The sequence below is a fragment of the Beta vulgaris genome, unplaced genomic scaffold, assembly GCF_026745355.1.
Source record: "Beta vulgaris subsp. vulgaris cultivar EL10 unplaced genomic scaffold, EL10.2 EL10_2_Chr_UnSca1, whole genome shotgun sequence".
NCBI classification, from domain to species: domain Eukaryota; kingdom Viridiplantae; phylum Streptophyta; class Magnoliopsida; order Caryophyllales; family Amaranthaceae; genus Beta; species Beta vulgaris.
In genome coordinates, this window is record NW_026611043.1 from 114,113 (window position 1) to 131,122 (window position 17,010).

General features: G+C 36.2%; 1 protein-coding gene across 1 annotated transcript; it reads right to left on the bottom strand.

Annotated features, from left to right (window-relative positions):
• Positions 1-15,682: 15,682 nt before the first annotated feature.
• LOC130590266 (uncharacterized) lies at positions 15,683-16,725 on the bottom strand. Its single transcript, XM_057392330.1, has 2 exons — positions 15,803-16,725; positions 15,683-15,710 (listed from the first exon to the last, which is right to left on the bottom strand). Exons 1-2 carry the CDS (start codon positions 16,723-16,725, stop codon positions 15,683-15,685), a joined length of 951 nt encoding a protein of 316 aa, XP_057248313.1.
• Positions 16,726-17,010: the final 285 nt, after the last annotated feature.

The following is a 17,010-nucleotide window of genomic DNA, read 5'->3' on the forward strand; positions in this document are numbered from 1 at the left end:
GTAGGAGGTGGCACCAAAAAGCAGCAAAAACAACTCCTAAAACTAGCTTATACAACCGGATTACATGAGCTTATACTAGCTTAACTCTTAAAGCATGATTAACATAACTTAAGCATGTACTTAGGCTACTAATCACTTACTAAACTTGATTACAAACATAATGATGTTTAAGGTGTCATTAAGTATTACTAATCTTGCTTAAGTAGAGATTAACATAGGATTAGATAAATCGAGCTAGTTAGGCTTAGAAATTGAACCTCCTTTACCATGTTCTCCTTTTGATCATGTAGAAGAAGACCTTGGTTGCTTAATAGATGCTCCTGCATCATTCTCCTCAGGTTCAAAAGGTCTTCTTGTAACTCTGAATCATCTGCAAGATATGGAGCTAAATCACCAACATTGAATGTAGCTGAGATGTTTCCCATTTCATCTGGCAATTCTATCTTGTATGCATTGTTGTTGATCTTTTCTAGCACTTTGAAAGGACCATCACTTCGTGGCATTAGCTTGTTCTTCCTCCTTGTAGGAAATCTTTCTTCCTTAGATGTAACCACACTAGATCACCTGGCTTGTTAAAGAACTTCCTTCCTGTGCTTGTTTGCTCGAACCTTGTATGCTTCATTCACCTTCTCTATTCTGGTTCGAATTTGCTGATGAAGTTGCTTCATTTCTTTTGCTTTCACTTCAGCTTCTTTGCTACTATGTGCTTCAATAGGAAATGGAAGTAAATCAATAGGACTTAAAGGATTAATCCCATAATTTACCTTAAATGGATAGTGTTTAGTAGCATAAGTTGGTGATCTATTGTAAGCAAACTCAGCATGAGCTAGCTTTAGATCCCAATCCCTTTGAGACTTGTTCACAAGTGTCCTTAGCAGCATAGTTAATGTCCTGTTGGTCACCTCAGTCTGGCCATCAGTTTGAGGATGAGCAGTAGTACTAAACAGCAACTTAGTACCTAAAAGCTTCCACAAGTTCTTCCAGAAATAGCTAAGAAACTTTACATCTTTATCAGAAACAATAGACTTAGGAACTCCATGAAGTCTAATTATTTCTTTAAAGAACAAATCAGCAACATGAATAGCATCATCAGTTTTATTACAAGGAATGAAATGAGCCATTTTAGAGAATCTATCTACCACCACCATGATTGCATCTTTCTGCCTTTGAGTTCTAGGTAGAGCAACAATGAAATCCATGCTCACATCTTCCCATGGTTGAACTGGAACAGGTAGAGTGGTGTAAAGCCTTGATGAAAGGAACTTTTAGCCTTCTGACATATAGAACATCGAGCTAGAATAGCATGAACATCTCCTGCAAGTTTCGGCCATAGAAGTGTTCCTGCAATACATCAACAGTTTTGTTAATGCCAAAGTGTCCTGCTAGTCCTCCTCCATGAACCTCCTTGATTAGCAAATCCCTTAATGAGCATTTAGGGATACAAAGCTTGTTGTTTCGAAAAAGAAAGCCATCTTGCAATGAATAAGCTCCATGAGATCCTTCTTTGCATGCTTCTAAAATAAAGAGAAATCTGGATCATCATAATACAAATCTTTAAGATGACTAAAGCCAAGTACACGAGCCTCCATAAGAGAAAGCATAGAATGCCTCCTTGATAAAGCATCTGCAACAATGTTAGAAACTCCAGTTTTATATTTTGAAACAAAATCAAAGGACTGAAGGAATTCCACCCATTTTGCATGTCTTGGACTGAGTTTATGTTGTCCATTTATGTACTTCAAAGCTTGATGGTCTGAATGTAACACAAATTGAGCTGGTCTGAGATAATGAGTCCAATGAGTCAAGGCACGAACAATAGCATAGAACTCCTTATCATAAGTGCTGTAGTTGAGTCTAGATTGATTGAGCTTCTCACTGAAATAGGCTATGGACGCCCTCCTTGTTGCAAAACAGCTCCAATGCCCACGCCACTTGCATCACACTCCACTTCAAACACTTTCTTGAAATCAGGTAAGGCTAGAACAGGAGCCTTACTAAGCATGTTCTTCAATTGATCAAATGCTTCTTGTGCTGCAGGAGTCCAAATAAAGGACCCTTTCTTGATACACTCAGTCAATGGCGCCAAGATGGTGCTAAAGTTCTTGATAAATCTCCTGTAAAAAGAAGCTAAACCATGGAAACTTCGAACCTCAGTGATAGATTTAGGAACTGGCCATGACTTGATTGCTTCCACCTTAGATTCATCCATAGAAATGCCATTAGATGACACTATGAATCCAAGAAATGTCACACTTGAAGTAAAGAACTCACACTTCTCCATCTTTGCATACAGCTTCTTTTCCCTTAGTTTAAGGAAAACCTTCTTGAGATGCATTAGATGTTCCTGTTCACTTTGACTATACACAAGAATATCATCAAAATAAACAACAACAAAGATACCAATGAAGGGCTGAGTACCTCATGCATAAGTCTCATGAAAGTACTAGGAGCATTTGTCAAACCAAATGGCATCACACGCCACTCATACAAACCACTCTTAGTTTTAAAAGCTGTTTTCCATTCATCACCCTCTTTGATTCTAATCTGATGATAACCACTTCAAATCAATCTTCGAAAATATAGTGGAACCATGTAACTCATCAAGCAAATCATCAAGTTAGGTATTGGATACCTATACTTCACTGTTATATGTTAATGCACGACAATCCACACACTCCTCATAGAACCATCCTTCTTAGGAACCAAAATGACAGGCACAGCACATGGACTAAGACTTTCTTGCACAAATCCTTTAGCTAACAACTCACTAACTTGTTTTTGTAACTCCTTAGCTTCTTCAGGATTACATCTATAAGCTGGTTTATTAGGTAAAGGGGCGCCAGGGATTAAGTCAATTTGGTGTTCAATTCCTCTACTAGGGGGTAATCCACATGGAAGATCAATAGGAAAAACATCACCAAACTCCTTCACTAAAGGTTTCACCATTTCGTGCACTTCATTAAGGTTTACATCATTTTCATCCAATAACAACAACAAATACATAACCTTCCCCTTTTCTACAGCTTTATCAAGTTGAGGTTTAGAAAGGATTAAGGTTTTTTTGTTTTGTGTTTTAGGTGAGGTTGTTTTTGGTTTAAGATGATTCGGCCATCTACTAGGACTAAGACAATTTTCTTCTTTTATGCATGAAAGTGTAAGTATTAGTCCTACCATTATGCAAGGTTTCTTTATCAGATTGCCAAGGTCTACCTAAGAGTACATGACATGCATCCATAGGTAATACATCACATAAAACTTCATTCTTATAAGAATCACCAAAAGAAAAGCTAATTAAAGCTTGTTTTGTTACCTCCACACAATTGCCATCATTAAGCCAATGAAGCTTATATGGTTTTGGATGTGAGAAAGTAGCATGATTGAGCTTGTCCACCATAGAAGATGAGCACATTGTGCAGCTCCTCCATCAATGATCATCGAACATATCTTCCCTCCAATCAAGCATTTGGTTTGAAAGATTTGATCCCTTTGAGAGGAACCAATTCAGCTTCTTTGGCATGAAGAACTCTTCTTAAAACAAGGCTTAAATGTCCTTGAGTCACCTCTCCAACCTCCAAAGCTTCATCACTTTCGGCCTCCTCTTCATGCTCCTCTTCTTGGTTTTCTTCCTGTTCAAGTGATTCTTCAATGTTTTTAATGTCAATTAAAGTCATTACTCTTTTATTAGGACATTGAGCTTGATAATGACCATAACCATGACACTTAAAGCACTTTACATCAGATTTTTTTGAGGTTTCATCCACTACTTTCTTCCCTTTATCAACTACTTCAACCGTCACTTTAGGGGTGTAAGGAGATGTGTATGGTGTTTTAACATTAGAAACTCCCTTAGAATAGGTAGTTCCCTTCACAAAAGGTTTCTTCTTCTTCTCCTTAATGTGTTTTTCAACTTTAAGAGCTAACTTAAAGAGTTCATCTAAGGTAGAATAAGATGTAACTCCACCTTCCTCCTAATGTCTTTTTCTAAGCCTCCTAGAAATCTAGACATTGTTTGCTCCTCTCTCTCTTGTACATCAATTTCATTAACAACTTTTCAAACTCATGGATGTAATGTTCTACCCCTTTATGGTCTTGAGTTAATTCGGCCAACTTGTTATACAAATCAAGGGTGTAAGTAGATGGTAAAAACTTCTCCCTCATTTTCTTTTTAGCTTACTCCAACTCTTGATTTTAGGCTTTTGTTTTCTATTCCTAGCTATACAACATTCTCCCACCAAAGGGATGCATACCCCTTTAGTTTAGCTACAGCAACTTGAAAGATTTTACATCATCATACTCCTTAAGTTCAAAGATCTCACACCTTGAAACCCACTCCAAAAAGCATCTGGATTAAGGTTTCCATCAAACTCAGGAACTCTAACTTAATGTCTCTAAAATCATCTTTCTTTTGTGGTTTTCTCTAGTTCTTGAAGATTCAGAAAGAACCTCCTCACTACTATCATAAGCTACACCTTCATCCTCCACATTTCTCTCCTTAAAGGTCCTCAAACCCTTCTCTAACAACAGTCATCAAATTAGCCATTTGTTCACTTAAAGTGGCTATTTGATTCTCCACTCCTACCAACCTTGCTTCACTCAAGTTCATCCCTTCTAAACTGATTTTCTTCACCTCCACTCATGATTGATTCAACCTCAACAAGAATAGGCTAGAAAGAAGAAAAGAAGTGTGTTTGGCTTAGAATTAGGTTCGGTTTTAGGGGGGGATTGTGTTTGGGTTTTTTTGTGTGTTTAATGTGTTTAGGGATGAATTAGAATGCTCTTAATCAACCTACAGCTCTGATACCAAATGATACATATTGATTAAGATTACAAGAGCATTCAAAGAAAGAAACAAGAACAAAGAAAGAGAACATAAGACTTGTTAACAAACCGGTTCAATTGATTGAACAACCACCACTTTCACTAACCAAATACCACCAATCTAAGATCAAGTTATAACAATAAGCTTCTAACTTGCATCTACTTTGAGTTTCATCCACTAATTCAACGTTTAAGTGAAGAAATTAAGCAAAGATTTGAGATGGTCTAAACTGACCGGAAATACAATAAGCACACAGCTTAGTTTTTGAGATAAACTCTCAATTTTATTCAAATGATCTAATTCCAAAAGGATAGAAAGCTAACATATTTGTTTACATTGTGTCCAAATTTCGGCTGATTTGGACTTCCCTAGCTATGCCAACTAAGCTAATAAAATACAAGATACAAATATTACAATCTTTCCAGCACACTTCCTACAAACTAGCTTAGTCACCCTATTGGAAGTACAAAACAGAAGAACTACCAATGGAATATGATGCAGGAGCATCTAATTCAAGCAACCAAGGTCTTCTTCTACATGATCAAGAGGAGAACATGGTAAAGGAGGTTCAATTTCTAAGCCTAACTAGCTCGGTTTATTCTAAAACCTTACTTAAGCAACTTGATTAGGGCTAATCCTATGTTAATCTCTACTTAAGCAAGATTAGTAATACTTAATGACACCTTAAACATCATTATGTATTGTTAATCAAGTTTAGTAAGTGATTAGTAGCCTAAGTACATGTTTAAGTTAGTTAATCATGCTTTAAAGTAAAGCTAGTAAAAGCTCATGTAATCCGATTTGTGTAAGCTAGTTTAGGAATGATTTTTGCTGCTTTTGGTTGCCACCACCTACTGAATTGAAGCCTTGGGAAGTGAAGGAAGCCATATGAAGATCACATGGGCAACCAAGGCCATATCCAATGAAAGAAGAAGACTTCAAGGCAAGGTATGCCTTCTGCCCAGCTCCAGCGTCCAGCCACCTCATCTTTGAAGCTTGTGGGCAATCATCATTTGAGCTGCAAATTGGACAAGCTTTTGAGGAGTAATAGTTTAATATATTTACTTTAGTATCCTATTGGTAGTTTTACTGTTTTGTAGCTTCCAATAGAAATCTAAGCTAGTTTGTAGGAAGTGTGCTGAGCAGATTGTAATTGTTGTTTCATTTTTTATTAGCTTAGTTGGCATAGCTAGGGAAGTCCAAATCAGCCGAAATTTGGACACAATGTAAACAAATATGTTAGCTTTGCTATCCTTTTGGAATTAAGTCATTTGAATCAAAATTGAGAAGTTACACTCAAAACATTAAGCTGTGTGCTTATTGTCTTTCGGTCAGTTTGGCCTTTATCAAATCTTTGCTTAATTCTTTCACTTAATCGTTGAATTGTGGATGAAACTCAAAGTAGATGCAAGTTAGAAGCTTATTGTTATAACTTGATCTTAGTTTGGTGGTATTGGGTTGTGAAAGTGGTGGTTGTTCAATCAAATTGAACCGGTTAGATACAATCGTTTGTTCTTTTTCTTTGTTCTTGTTTCTTTCTTTGAATGCTCTTGAATGCTTAATCAATATGTATCATTTGGTATCAGAGCTGTAGGTTGATTAAGAGCATTCTAATTCATCCCTTAAACACATTAAACACACAAACAAAACCCAAACACAATCCCCCCCAAAACCGAACCTATTCTAAGCCAAACACACTTCTTTTCTTTCTTTCTAGCCCAACTTTCATTGAGGTTGAATCAATCATGAGTGGAGGTGAAGAAAATCAGTTTAGAAGGGTATGAACTTGAGTGAAGCAAGGTTGGTAGGAGTGGAGAATCAAATAGCCACTTTAAGTGAACAAATGGCTAATTTGATGACTGTTGTTAGAGAGGGTTTAGAGGACCTTTAAGGAGAGAAAATGTGGAGGATGAAGGTGTAGCTTATGATAGTAGTGAGGAGGTTCTTTCTGAATCTTCAAGAACTAGAAGAAAACCACAAAAGAAAGATGATTTTAGAGACATTAAGTTAGAGGTTCCTGAGTTTGATGGAAACCTTAATCCAGATGCTTATTTGGAGTGGGTTTCAAGGTGTGATCGAATCTTTGAACTTAAGGAGTATGATGATGTAAAATCTTTCAAAGTTGCTGTAGCTAAACTAAAGGGGTATGCATCCCTTTGGTGGGAAAATGTTGTTTAGCTAGAACTAGAAAACAAAAGCCTAAAATCAAGAGTTGGAGTAAGCTAAAAAAGAAAATGAGGGAGAAGTTTTTACCATCACTTACACCCTTGATTTTATAACAATTGGCCAAATTCTCAAGACCATAAAGGGGTAGAACATTACATCCATGAGTTTGAAAAGTTGTTAATGAATTAGATGTACAAGAAAGAGAAGAGCAAACAATGTCTAGATTTCTAGGAGGCTTAGAAAAAGACATTAGGAGGAAGGTGGAGTTACATCCTTATTCTACCTTAGATGAACTCTTTAAGTTAGCTCTTAAAGTTGAAAAACACATTAAGGAGAAGAAGAAGAAACCTTTTGTGAAGGGAACTACCTATTCTAAGGGAGTTTCTAATGTTAAAACACCATACACATCTCCTTACACCCCAAGAGTGGCGGATTGAAAGTAGTTGATAAAGGGAAGGAATAGTGAATGAAACCTCAAAAAAATCAGATGTAAATGCTTTAAGTGTCATGGTTATGGTCATTATCAAGCTCAATGTCCTAATAAAAGAGTAATGACTTTAATTGACATTAAAAACATTGAAGAATCACTTGAACAGGAGAAATCAAGAAGAGGAACATGAAGAGGAGGCCGAAAGTGATGAAGCTTTGGAGGTTGGAGAGGTGACTCAAGGTGATCATTTAAGCCTTGTTTTAAGAAGAGTTCTTCATGCCAAAGAAGCTGAATTGGTTCCTTCTCAAAGGGATCAAATCTTTCAAACAAAATGCTTGATTGGAGGGAAGATATGTTCGATGATCATTGATGGAGGGAGCTGCACCAATGTTGCTTCATCTTCTATGGTGGACAAGCTCAATCATGCTACTTTCTCACATCCAAAACCATATAAGCTTCATTGGCTTAATGATGGCAATTGTGTGGAGGTAACAAAACAAGCTTTAATTAGCTTTTCTTTTGGTGATTCTTATAAAGATGAAGTTTTATGTGATGTATTACCTATGGATGCATGTCATGTACTCTTAGGTAGACCTTGGCAATCTGATAAAGAAACTTGCATAATGGTAGGACTAATACTTACACTTTCATGCATAACAAGAAGAAAATTGTACTTAGTCCTAGCCCATGGCCGAACCATCTTAAACCAAAACAACCTCACCTAAAACACAAAACAAAAAAACCTTAATCCTTTCTAAACCTCAACTTGATAAAGCTGTAGAAAAGGGGAAGGTTATGTATTTGTTGTTGTTATTGGATGAAAATGATGTAAACATTAATGAAGTGCACGAAATGGTTAAGACCTTTAGTGAAGGAGTTTGGTGATGTTTTTCCTATTGATCTTCCATGTGGTTACCCCCTAGTAGAGGAATTGAACACCAAATTGATTTAACCCTGGCGCCCCTTTACCTAATAAACCAGCTTATAGATGTAATCCTGAAGAAGCTAAGGAGTTACAAAAACAAGTTAATGAGTTGTTAGCTAAAGGATTTGTGCAAGAAAGTCTTAGTCCATGTACCTGTCATTTTGGTTCCTAAGAAGGATGGTTCTATGAGGATGTGTGTGGATTGTCGTGCTATTAACAACATAACAGTGAAGTATAGGTATCCAATACCTAGACTTGATGATTTGCTTGATGAGTTACATGGTTCCACTATATTTTCGAAGATTGATTTAAGAGTGGTTATCATCAGATTAGAATCAAAGAGGGTGATGAATGGAAAACAGCTTTTAAAACTAAGAGTGGTTTGTATGAGTGGCGTGTGATGCCATTTGGTTTGACAAATGCTCCTAGTACTTTCATGAGAGCTTATGCATGAGGTACTCAGACCCTTCATTGGTATCTTTGTTGTTGTTTATTTTGATGATATTCTGTGATAGTCAAAGTGAACAGGAACATCTAATGCATCTCAAGAAGGTTTTCCTTAAACTAAGGGAAAAGAAGCTGTATGCAAAGATGGAGAAGTGTGAGTTCTTTACTTCAAGTGTGACATTTCTTGGATTCATAGTGTCATCTAATGGCATTTCTATGGATGAATCTAAGGTGGAAGCAATCAAGTCATGGCCAGTTCCTAAATCTATCACTGAGGTTCGAAGTTTCCATGGTTTAGCTTCTTTTTACAGGAGATTTATCAAGAACTTTAGCACCATTTGGCGCCATTGACTGAGTGTATCAAGAAAGGGTCCTTTATTTGGACTCCTGCAGCACAAGAGCATTTGATCAATTGAAGAACATGCTTAGTAAGGCTCCTGTTCTAGCCTTACCTGATTTCAAGAAAGTGTTTGAAGTGGAGTGTGATGCAAGTGGTGTGCATTGGAGCTTTTTAAACAAGGAGGGCGCCCCATAGCCTATTTCAGTGAAAGCTTAATCAGTCCAGACTCAACTACAGCACTTATGATAAGGAGTTCTATGCTATTGTTCGTGCCTTGACTCATTGGACTCATTATCTCAGACCAGCTCAGTTTGTGTTACATTCAGACCATCAGGCTTTGAAGTACATAAATGGACAACATAAGCTCAGTCCAAGACATGCAAAATGGGTGGAATTCCTTCAGTCCTTTGATTTTGTTTCAAAATATAAAACTGGAGTTTCTAACATTGTTGCAGATGCTTTATCAAGGAGGCATTCTATGCTTTCTCTTATGGAGGCTCGTGTGCTTGGCTTTAGCCATCTTAAAGACTTGTATTATGATGATCCAGATTTCTCTTTATTGTTAGAAGCATGCAAAGAAGGATCTCATGGAGCTTATTCATTGCAAGATGGCTTTCTTTTTCGAAACAACAAGCTGTATCCCTAAATGCTCATTAAGGGATTTGCTAATCAAGGAGGTTCATGGAGGAGGACTAGCAGGACACTTTGGCATTAACAAAACTGTTGATGTATTGCAGGAACACTTCTACTGGCCGAAACTTGCAGGAGATGTTCATGCTATTCTAGCTCGATGTTCTATATGTCAGAAGGCTAAAAGCTCCTTTCATCAAGGGCTTTACACGCCTCTACCTGTTCCAGTTCAACCATGGGAAGATGTGAGCATGGATTTCATTGTTGCTCTACCTAGAACTCAAAGGCAGAAAGATGCAATCATGGTGGTAGTAGATAGATTCTCTAAAATGGCTCATTTCATTCCTTGTAATAAAACTGATGATGCTATTCATGTTGCTGATTTGTTCTTTAAAGAAATAATTAGACTTCATGGAGTTCCTAAGTCTATTGTTTCTGATAAAGATGTAAAGTTTCTTAGCTATTTCTGGAAGAACTTGTGGAAGCTTTTAGGTACTAAGTTGCTGTTTAGTACTACTGCTCATCCTCAAACTGATGGCCAGACTGAGGTGACCAACAGGACATTAACTATGCTGCTAAGGACACTTGTGAACAAGTCTCAGAAGGATTGGGATCTAAAGCTAGCTCATGCTGAGTTTGCTTACAATAGATCACCAACTTATGCTACTAAACATTCACCATTTGAGGTAAATTATGGGATTAATCCTTTAAGTCCTATTGATTTACTTCCATTTCCTATTGAAGCACATAGTAGCAAAGAAGCTGAAGTGAAAGCAAAGGAGATGAAGCAACTTCATCAGCAAATTCGAACCAGAATAGAGAAGGTGAATGAAGCATACAAGGTTCGAGCAAATAAGCACAGGAAAGAAGTTCTTTACAAGCCAGGTGATCTAGTGTGGTTACATCTAAGGAAAGAGAGGTTTCCTACAAGGAGGAAGAACAAGCTAATGCCACGAAGTGATGGTCCATTCAAAGTGCTAGAAAAGATCAACAACAATGCATACAAGATAGAATTGCCAGATGAAATGGGAAACATCTCAGCTACATTCAATGTTGGTGATTTAGCTCCATATCTTGCAGATGATTCAGAGTTACAAGAAGACCTTTTCGAACCTGAGGAGAATGATGCAGGAGCATCTAATTCAAGCAACCAAGGTCTTCTTCTACATGATCAAGGGAGAACATGGTAAAGGAGGTTCAATTTCTAAGCCTAACTAGCTCGGTTTATTCTAAAACCTTACTTAAGCAACTTGATTAGGGCTAATCCTATGTTAATCTCTACTTAAGCAAGATTAGTAATACTTAATGACACCTTAAACATCATTATGTATTGTTAATCAAGTTTAGTAAGTGATTAGTAGCCTAATACATGTTTAAGTTATGTTAATCATGCTTTAAGAGATAAGCTAGTAAAAGCTCATGTAATCCGATTTGTGTAAGCTAGTTTAGGAGATGTTTTTGCTGCTTTTGGTTGCCACCACCTACTGATTTGAAGCCTTGGGAAGTGAAGGAAGCCATATGAAGATCACATGGGCAACCAAGGCCATATCCAATGAAAGAAGAAGACTTCAAGGCAAGGTATGCCTTTGCCCAGCTCCAGCGTCCCAGCAGGCTTTCTTTGAAGCTTTTGGGCAACCATCATTTCTTCTGCAAATTGAGCAAGCTTTTGAGGAGTAATAGTTTAATATGTCTACTTTAGTATCCTATTGGTAGTTTTACTGTTTTGTAACTTCCAATAGAAATCTAAGCTAGTTTGTAGGAAGTGTGCTGGACAGATTGTAATTGTTGTTTCATGTATTTTATTAGCTTAGTTGGCATAGCTAGGGAAGTCCAAATCAGCCGAAATTTGGACACAATGTAAACAAATATGTTAGCTTTGCTATCCTTTTGGAATTAAGTCATTTTGAATCAAAATTAAGAGAGTTACACTCAAAACATTAAGCTGTGTGCTTATTGCTCTTCACGGTCAGTTTGGCCTTTTATCAAATCTTTGTTTAATTCTTTCACTTAATCATTGAATTGGTGGATGAAACTCAAAGTAGATGCAAGTTAGAAGCTTATTGTTATAACTTGATCTTAGTTTGGTGGTAATTGGGTTGTGAAATGGTGGTTGTTCAATCAAATTGAACCGGTTAGATACATCCGATTGTTCTTTGTTTCCTTTGTTCTTATTACTTACTTTGAATGCTCTTGAATGCTTAATCAATATGTATCATAGGGCATAAAGATTGAATCTTTATATTGAATAGGCTTTGTTGTTAGCTCGATAACTAGAGGATCTTTCATTAACCTCTATTAGGATCCACACAACCCTCAATTTGCAAATTCAACGCAATGCACTCGAATTGTTAAATTAAAACGCATACTCACCTAATTTGAGGGAATTAGACTCACAAACATAATAGGAACCCTATATCATTCAACAACTAAAAACAGAATTATAAAGCAAATGAAGTGTTCGTGGTTAGTAAAATCAATAACAAGTCTCAAAACACCCGAATCCCCTTGTACATGTTGAAAGATTCGATCTTTATATGAAATAGGGCATAAAGATTGAATTTTTATATTGAATTACTGAAAGATTCGATCTTTATATGAAATAGGGCATAAAGATTGAATCTTTATATTGAATTGTTGAAAGATTCGATCTTTATATAATAAGGGCATAAAGATTGAATCTTTATATTGAATAGGCTTTGTTGTTAGCTCGAGAACTAGAAGATCTTTTATTAACCTCTATTAGGATCCACACAACCCTCAATCTGCAAATTCATTGCAATGCACTCGAATTGTTAAATTAAAACGCATACTCACCTAATTTGAGGGAATTAGACTCACAAACATAATAGGACCCCTAAATCATTCAACAACTAAAAAAAGAAATATAAAGCAAATGATGTGTTCGTGGATAGTAAAATCCATAACAAGTCTCAAAACACCCGAATCCCCTTGTACATGTTGAAAGATTCGATCGTTATATGAAATAAGGCATCAAGATTGAATCTTTATATTGAATTGTTGAAAGATTCAATCTTTATATGAAATAGGGCATAAAGATTGAATCTTTATATATTGAATAGGCTTTGTTGTTAGCTCGAGAACTAGAGGATCTTTTATTAACCTCTATTAGGATCGACACAATCCTCAATTTGTAAATTCAATGCAATGCACTCGAATTGTTAAATTAAACCACATACACACCTAATTTGAGGGAATTAGACTCACAAACATAATAGGAATCCTATCTCATTCAACAACTAAAAAAAGAATTATAAAGCAAATGAAGTGTTCGTGGTTAGTAAGATCAATAACAAGTCTCAAAACACCTGAATCCCATTATACTTGTTGAAAGATTCGATCTTTATATGAAATAGGGCATAAAGATTGAATCTTTATATTGAATTGTTGAAAGATTCGATCTTTATATGAAATAGGGCATAAAGATTGAATCTTTATATTGAATTGTTGAAAGATTCGATCTTTATATGAAATAGGGCATAAAGATTGAATCTTTATATTGAATAGGCTTTGTTGTTAGCTCGAGAACTAAAGGATCTTTTATTAACCTCTATTAGGATCCACACAACCCTCAATTTGCAAATTCAATGCAATGCACTCGAATGGTTGAATTAAAAAACACACACCTGATTTGAGGGAATTAGACTCACAAACATACTACGACCCCTATATCATTCAACAACTAAAAAAATAATTATAAAGCAAATGATGTGTTCGTCGATAGTAAAATCAATAACAAGTCTTGAAACACCCGAATCCCCTAGTATTTGTTGAAAGATTCAATCTTTATATGAAATAAGGCATAAAGATTGAATCTTTATATTGAATTGTTGAAAGATTCAATCTTTATATGAATATAGGACATAAAGATTGAATCTTTATATTGAATAGGATTTGTTGTTAGCTCGAGAACTAGAGGATCTTTTATTAACCTCTATTAGGATCGACACAACCCTCAATTTGTAAATTCAATGCAATGCACACGAATTGTTAAATTAAAACGCATACACACCTAATTTGAGGGAATTAGACTCACAAACATAATAGGACCCCTATATCATTCACAAACTAAAAAAAGAATTATAAAGCAAATGATGTGTTCGTGGTTAGTAAAATCAATAACAAGTCTCAAAACACCTGAATCCCCTTGTACTTGTTGAAAGATTCGATCTTTATATGAAATAGGGCATAAAGATTGAATCTTTATATTGAATTGTTGAAAAATTCGATCTTTATTTGAAATAGGGCATAAAGATTAAATCTTTATATTGAATTGTTGAAAGATTCGATCTTTATATGAAATAGGGCATAAAGATTTAATCTTTAAATTGAATAGGCTTTGTTGTTAGCTCGAGAACTAGAGGATCTTTTATTAACCTCTATTATGATCGACAGAACCCTCAATTTGTAAATTCAATGCAATGCACTCGAATTGTTAAATTAAAACGCATACACACCTAATTTGAGGGAATTAGACTCACAAACATAATAGGACCCTTATATCATTCAACAATTAAAAAAAGAATTATAAAGCAAATGATGTGTTCGTGGTTAGTAAAATCAATAACAAGTCTCAAAACACCCGAATCCCCTTGTACTTGTTGAATGATTCGATCTTTATATGAAAGGAAAAATTGTCAGGAATAAGTTAACCTTTGCGTTGACGGCTTTTAACAAGTCAATCTTCATTTATTCCAGTAGCAAGTCAGACTTGTACATGCATTAACTTTTAACAAGTTTTTTTAAATGGTAACCTGCAATAGTAGGTTCCAACAGGTAAGTAAAGATCCGTTAGGTTTTTTTTAATTAATCTTAAAAATTTTCCCACCTATTATAAAACCCACCCAACCAACTGCTTCTTCCTCCCTCTTTCATACTCTGCCTCTTCTTCTTTTCTTCCTACTTTTCGTTTTTTTCCCTCCCTCTTCAACATGTCATCGCGAAGACAAAGCTCGTGTGGGTCTGGGAATTCTTCGAATTCAGCTAGGGTTCTGTACCCAAAAGTGAAGTGCAAGTGTGGAAATGATGCCGTGGTCAGAACCGTTAAGAAGGGATCCAACCCCGGTGCTTAATTTTATGGATGCCCACTTTGGCCCGTAAGTTAATTAGATTCTTTAAATATTTTTTACTTTGCTAAACAAGGAAAACTAATTTTTTTCAATTTCGATTTGTAGAACACTAAGTGTGACATGTTTAAGTTGGTGGATGATGTTGAAGATTTGCAATTTCGGTTGTTGGAGAAGGATACTACAATAGTAGAAATGGAGATGTTGCAAAAGTTGAGTGAAGATAAGATAAAGGAATTGAACAAGAAGATTGGGAAACTACAAGCAGAGGTGAAGCAATTGAAGAAAGAGGGTTTAGAGTTAAAAATGTGTGCCATGAAGTATATTTTGACAGTATTGATGGTTGCCCTATTTTTTGCACTTTTCATTTTTTTGGTGTTTTTGATTCTTAAGTAAAAGTAGTATTTAGTTGAATGTATTTAGGTTATTAAGTTATGTATTAATTGGCTAGGTTATGAACATGTATGGTTTGAACTTTGATGAATGAAATCTGATATCATTTTGATCACTTTCAACTTTGGTATATACATGTTCAATAGAATTTGGCTAATAGTGGCTTCATTTTCCACAAGTGGCTTCAAATGTACAACTATAACGATAAGTACATCAAATTTTCACCAAAATATACTAGCTTCATTGATAATCATCGAAATATCCGTACTTTCCAAAAGGTAAGCACAAATGTTTTAACATGGGAATATCCATACTAGATTATCTATTACAAATTTTGTTGTTTTGTAAAGGAAAACTTGCTAGTAAACCAACTTAAATAATTGTAGTAATGCAGCATCCTCCTACTGTGTAGGGTTTAAAAAAGTTGAAGCTTGGCTTGATTGAGTGTCTATGTAAACCCCAACACCAACTGGTACCTACACAAACACCAACACAAAAGAGTTTTCAGTTGAATAAGTTATGCAAGTGTAAAAAATAACAAAAAACCAACTGTTAATTATGCTTAGACCTGATTTCCTCTTCTGCCCCTGCCTCTTGTATTCCCTCTGCCACCAGCTTCTCACTCCTCCCTCTGCCACCAGCATGTCCATTCCTCCCTCTGCCTCTTGCATTGGAGCCTCCTCTTGCACCTACTCCACCCAAAATCATTCTGCCTCCCCTTCCAAGTTGGGTTGGCTGAGCAGTAGTAGAGTGATGATTGGCAGAAGGTTGTGATTGTGCAACTGGTTCAGTACTTGCTGCTTGTTTCTTTGGCCTCCCTCTTGGCTTTTTGGTTGGAGGTTGTTGTTGCACAGCAGAATCTTTCCTAGGACAACCCCTCTTGTTATGACCCTTCTCATTACAGTTGGTGCAAGTCATTTGCATACCATGCCTAGTTAGAACACCAGGCTTCTTTGGATCTTCATATGGATCTCTTATTCTGTTTTTTCTTGGCCTCCCTGGACCAACTTTTATTTTTGGTGGATCTAGATCACACTCCACTCTTGGCCAGAACCTTTCACCCTCACAAGGTGGTATAGAGCCCCCATAAGCTGTCAAATATGCTTCTCTCCTATAAGCTTCATCTACATAATCCTCTGCATCTTTATGCAAAAAGAATAAACATGCAACTGCATGACAACAAGGCACTCCAAGCAGATCCCATTTTCTACATGTACAGGTCCTAGAATGTAAGTCTACAATGAGCTGATCAAGATAATATCTGACATTGAAAATGTGCTCTATGGAGGGCATCACATCACAATTAGCTGCCTTATCCTTCTCTTTATCAAGCATAGCTTGGATCCTAGGACATATCTTGCCACTTGACTTCTCCATTGACTGCCTCTTATTACATAATCTTTGCATAAGTGCCACCCTAATATCCTCCATCATGTAAATCAAATGCTTGGTTCTAGCATTGATTATAAAACCATTAAAGGTTTCAGCCATGTTATTAGTGATGGATCAGATTTAATCCTAGGACTCATAAATGCTCTACAAAAAACAGGTGGTTATAGCTCTAAAAGCAGCAAGCAATTGCATTTTCTTTTTCTAATTCACTCAAAGCATCTTCAAAATCAGCCATGTTGTATGCCTTAGCAATCTTCCAGAATAGTAGTTTCATATCATCACCTTTATATGTTTTGTGCCAATCAGCATAGACATGTCGAGCACAATGTCTATGCTCTGCCTTAGGTAGTACCTTAGCAACAGCACTCAAAATGGCCTAACAAA

Coding starts and splice junctions, on each gene's coding strand:
- LOC130590266 (XM_057392330.1), bottom strand. CDS start 16,725: ATGGCTGAAACCTTTAATGGTTTTATAATCAATGCTAGAACCAAGCAT. Junction 15,711..15,802: donor GGGGCAGAAGAGGAAATCAG/GTCTAAGCATAA, acceptor GTGTTTGTGTAG/GTACCAGTTGGTGTTGGGGT.